We start from the raw sequence: 4,665 nt of genomic DNA, 5'->3' as shown, positions 1-4,665 counted from the left end.
AGATATGCAAGGAAAACTGCAATCTGTCAATCAATTGATATGAAAAAGAAGTCATTCTTCTTATGAATCTGAGAGATTTTTACAGTGAATAGAGCTTGTTTTCTTTCTTAATGTTTGAACACCTCTATAACACTGTGATAATATATATTGACTGATTCCATATTTTTTAGCAGTCTCAGTGTAATTAGGAATCAATTGTGGTGTTCAAATCATCAATTGCTGCTTGTATAACTGCTTCATGGTGCATGTTGTGAGTGTTTGAAGATGGATGAAAAAATGAAGATTGGGCGGGCGTTGGGTGTACGCGGGCGTTGGGTGGTTGATTACGTTATCACTAGAAAAACGAACATATGTAACTTCGGATAACCTCCAATCCAAGCATCGTGATCATTTAAATGCCTCGGTGGGACGTCAATCGATAACTACATGGTTCACTGTGTAAACTGATAGAGGTCGACTAGCTAAAAAGAGGCGTAGATAGGGTGTCGCTAGCTGCTAGGCTACTAACCGTGCCATGCTTACTCACTCTCTGTAGTGACACTACAGAGAGTGAGTAAGCATGGCACGGTTAGGTACTAGATTCTTGCTCTTCCCGCCTGCTATATAGCCTTCTAGACATGGATACTAATAATACTTCTTTTTGCATTGTTGGGCCTTTTCTACCCTGCTTGGAGAGCTTGGCCTATCTACAAACTGCGCTTAAAATCAGGCAACACCCACTTGACCATCCACTCTGACTTGAGGACCTCTTCGGCTGTTGGTCGCTCTTCTGGCTGGAATGCCAGCATTTGACGCATCAATTCTAGGAGAGCAACCGTTTCCTCCCGACCAAACTCACCTACTCGACGCTTCCATCGATACTTCTGCACGCCTTCCTCAAATGCTTCATCAATTGGAGGCCACACATCCCGGCATTCTTTCGGACGTCCATCCTGGTTGAAGAATTGACTCCGTTCGTCCCATCGCTCCCACCACTTTGAGGGAATTGGTCCCAGCACATCAATTTGCTGAGAGATTATGTCATCCACAGTCGCGAATTCGCTACTGAAAATGGCCTTCATGCCAAGAATCTCCCAGATTGTTATGGCCAGGCTCCAAATGTCTGCTGAAAATGACAGCGGGGCATGCGGCTCGAATCGGGCTTCTGGGGCCCGCATAGCCAACGGCGTGTGGCAGTCTTCCCCGCGACGAACCTCCAAGGCTGGGGCAAATGCCTCGCCAAAGTCACTAAGAAGCACACGCGCGTCAGACAGTGAGAATTCTTCTGCATTTTTCCCAAGGCGGAGTGGGATCACTGCCTTTGCTGGAACACTGGGTGGAAGCGATTTGCCATTGCACTCCATAATGGGGACTGTCTCAGGCTTGTCATATTCTTCATATAACTGTTCGATCGAGAGCTGATCGAAACTTGATGAGAGTTTAACTAAGATGTTGCGAAGGTGGATATCTAAATAAAGATGAATATTAGCTGAGGAGGATTCAGGCACAAAAATTATGACAATGACAAACCTCCATGGACATAGCCTCGTGAATGCAAATATGCAATAGCTACTGCGAGGCCACCCGACAGCGCCCGCGTAACTTCAAGAGGAAACAGGCGGCTAAAAGAGACCTCTCTGAGATTGCATCGTGCGGGGGTCATTGTGTAGCATGGATGAGTTCCATTGGGACCGTGTAGCTTGAATTCATCTAGGATGAAAGGAATTGAATTGCGCCCTGGATGTAGGAACGAAGACAACGGTAGTGGCGCGGAAAGAGCTTGCAGGATCTTAGTCTCATGCGGAAGCGAGTTTGCTATGCCAACTTTGACAGCAACGTAGCGCTTCAGATGAGTGTCTTGGGCTAGCCAAACAGTTGAATAGCCTCCGAAACCCAGCTTGTCCACGATGCGGTATCGCTCGTGTAGCATATCCCCAATCATGATAGGATGATAACCCCCAGGTTTGTACCTTTTGAGTGACTCTGCACCGTCGATCCAGTTGTAGGCGAAGCGATGCTCCCTTCCATCTTCTTCCCCGCGCGACATTACCGTTGATGAATAAGAAGATGAGAAGCTCAACTCAACCTTCCGAGAGCGGCAAATGGATGGTGGACGTGACAATGGAGTCGAGAGTTGAAGGGACTTCGATGCCCAGAAAACAAGGATAGAAGAAGCGGTTCTTTTAGAGTAACATGCCATGATAAGTCGAAGTGGTGATGGGTGGATGGTGAACAGGGCCAGTACTTTCCCCCGCTCTTTACAGGGTAAAGATAAAAATATAAGAAGAGCGCGATGGCCCTCTCTTCATAATCCCTACAATCAAATATAAAACATTTGGACTCTTGCTAGTGGTGTCTGCTCCTACATTGTTGCTTCTTGAAAATATGGCTACTAGAGGGGGCGCCAAGTTTGTCAGATACTTTTTCTATGCCGGCAACACGATCAGTTCAAGTCAAAAAAAAACTCTGGTCGCCCTGGCCTATGCGACAGCTCGAGACCAAAAACTTGCTCCTAAGGCGATTCTCATTCGGTTAGTCCTGCTCAGCTTCTTGCAAGTCCTTGAGAGTGTGTTTCTATGTTCCTGCCTTCCTTACCTCTTGGCCATAGACACTAGTTATATATTGTCGAGTGCTAACTAGACCATGACTCAGATCCGACATGTCAAAGACCCCAAAGGCTGGCATGGCACCTTCGCCTTCAAAGCCGACGATCAGGTGGAGCGGGAATTCCATGTGGCATCGCATGGGTACACGAATGACAAAGAGGACTTCGTTCTAAACGAGGCAACACATACTCCAGAGAAGGAGGACAAAACTCCTCGGGGTGGAAGGGGATCTGGAAAGGTTGTTTGGCCAGCTGAGGACCTACTTGAAGAATATGTGGACAGTCCCATTGGTTACTCGCACCTACCCGAGCAGAATTAAGAGCCAGGAAGGAGGCAATGAGCATTGTTATACATTCCATTTTGGCACAAAGTGGGCACTGTTTAATGTGTTGGTTTTGTTCATATTACTTTCAAATCCGGACACTTAATGTAGCGAAAATATGTTGTCATAATCCTAAAACTATCTTTTTATTTGTGGAGGACTCGCCATGAAGGCAATCATACGAATTTTGATATTTGCGGCGATGACGGATGCGACTCGCATAGCCTAGGCCGGTATGGAAACATATACTGCGTCTGGATATGGAAGGGCTGGATGCGTCTTCTAAATCCACCGGCTTATACAGGCCGACGAAAGCTGACAATGCTTCAGTTTAAACGCCGAGTAATCTTGTTCCCAACTATATCACCCACCCTTGATTTTTGAGGTTACTGTTCAGAATCTGGGTTTCATCTTCCACATCTTTGTTTGCAGCAGCAAAGCTTCATTGTATATCCTCAGTTTCATCAGTCACAGTTGAAATATCAGAATCATCTAATGTAGCAGCTATGTCAGAGTTCATCTGATACTGAGATGCAGAATGATATTGAGACTTAGTTTCTGAGAATCTTTCATTTATCACTCTAATAACTTCAGTCCTCTTTTTCTTTACTCAATCTCAGACATTTCTGTATATCAACACTTCTTGCTGAAAAGTTTTCAAATTATCAGTCATACTCTATATATTGAGCTGAGTTATAATATACTCAGAGTGATAATCTGAGCTGCTGAGCTTTATTATTATTATTATTATTCTTCAATTATAGATGTATGTAGTCAGAGACTATGACATCTACCTAAGAACTTTTAGTTCTCAGAGTTTTTCCTATATCTGTAAAGTTAACTATTATACATTCATTAATTTCAGATATATAAAATCAGAAAATTCCAGCTTAGAATACAAAAACTGTTTATAAATTGCAGTATTTTAACATCTTCTGATACTTTGAAATTATTTGATAATATCATGACAAAGGAAAAGAGAACAAGAACACAGTCTCAAAGATAGACATATTAAATAAATAGATAGAAAGAAATTGAAAGAAAAAGATAAAGAAAAAGATAAAGTAAAGAGACTACAGAACAAGATCTCTACAGTTTATATCTTAAGCTATATACATATTTTAACACTCTATATAATCAATCACTGCCTCTGTTCTCTCAGACCTGCTTCAGAGATTATCATTTTCTCTAAAGAGCTGTCACTTAGCTAGCTTCTATAACTAGCTTACTTATAAGTGAGATTCTCACTAAGAATAATATCAGAGCTATTTAATTCTAGTTAAGTCTCTAATCTTTCAGCTATTAATCTCAGTATTTCAGTCTATCAATTGACTGTCACAGTCTTGCTTATACTAATCATCTATTAAGAGTATCTAGATCTCATCTTATCTAGATTCTTACTAGGCTCAGAGTGTTCTAATTAAATAGTTTTTAAATCTCATTCTCTGAAAGTAAGTGTTTAGAGTGAGAAGAATGAGATCTGATCAGTTAAGCTTGATAATGATTCACTATTCTGCAGATACTTTAAATCTCAATTACTCTAGTACTGATCTAACTTGAAGCATCTGAGAAGCTGTTAATTCTAAGATTAGTGAGAATTAGTGTCTGAGAATCTCTGAAATGAACATCTTAAGCTTGATGATGATTCACTATAGTGCATTTAAAAGCTCTCAGTACTGTTTTATAACTTAACAGTGAAAGCTGTGATTAAAATAACTCTTATAGAGTTCAAACCTGCCCTCTCTTAGCATTCATTCC

The 4,665-nt window shown here is 41.9% G+C and overlaps 2 protein-coding genes across 2 annotated transcripts; one reads left to right on the top strand and one right to left on the bottom strand.

Moving 5' to 3' along the window:
* Window positions 1-641: 641 nt before the first annotated feature.
* On the bottom strand, window positions 642-2,854 carry BDCG_02799 (CMGC/SRPK protein kinase). The gene is made up of 3 exons (XM_045418364.1): window positions 2,575-2,854; window positions 1,510-2,491; window positions 642-1,447 (listed from the first exon to the last, which is right to left on the bottom strand). The coding sequence occupies exons 2-3, from the start codon at window positions 2,177-2,179 to the stop codon at window positions 687-689; spliced, it is 1,431 nt and encodes a 476-aa protein (XP_045274964.1). The 5' UTR covers window positions 2,180-2,491; window positions 2,575-2,854; the 3' UTR covers window positions 642-686.
* Window positions 2,365-2,904, top strand: BDCG_02798 (uncharacterized protein; the record flags this gene model as incomplete). The annotated part of the gene is made up of 2 exons (XM_045418363.1): window positions 2,365-2,547; window positions 2,632-2,904. The coding sequence occupies 2 exons, from the start codon at window positions 2,365-2,367 to the stop codon at window positions 2,902-2,904; spliced, it is 456 nt and encodes a 151-aa protein (XP_045274963.1).
* Between the last annotated feature and the right edge of the window lie 1,761 nt (window positions 2,905-4,665).

The sequence above is a fragment of the Blastomyces dermatitidis genome (assembly GCF_000003525.1).
Source record: "Blastomyces dermatitidis ER-3 genomic scaffold supercont1.3, whole genome shotgun sequence".
NCBI classification, from domain to species: domain Eukaryota; kingdom Fungi; phylum Ascomycota; class Eurotiomycetes; order Onygenales; family Ajellomycetaceae; genus Blastomyces; species Blastomyces dermatitidis.
The sequence above is the reverse complement of the archived record's forward strand: the minus strand, read 5'-3'. Positions and strand labels throughout refer to the sequence as shown.

Coding starts and splice junctions, on each gene's coding strand:
- BDCG_02799 (XM_045418364.1), bottom strand. CDS start 2,179: ATGGCATGTTACTCTAAAAGAACCGCTTCTTCTATCCTTGTTTTCTGG. Junction 1,448..1,509: donor ACGAGGCTATGTCCATGGAG/GTTTGTCATTGT, acceptor ATCTTTATTTAG/ATATCCACCTTCGCAACATC.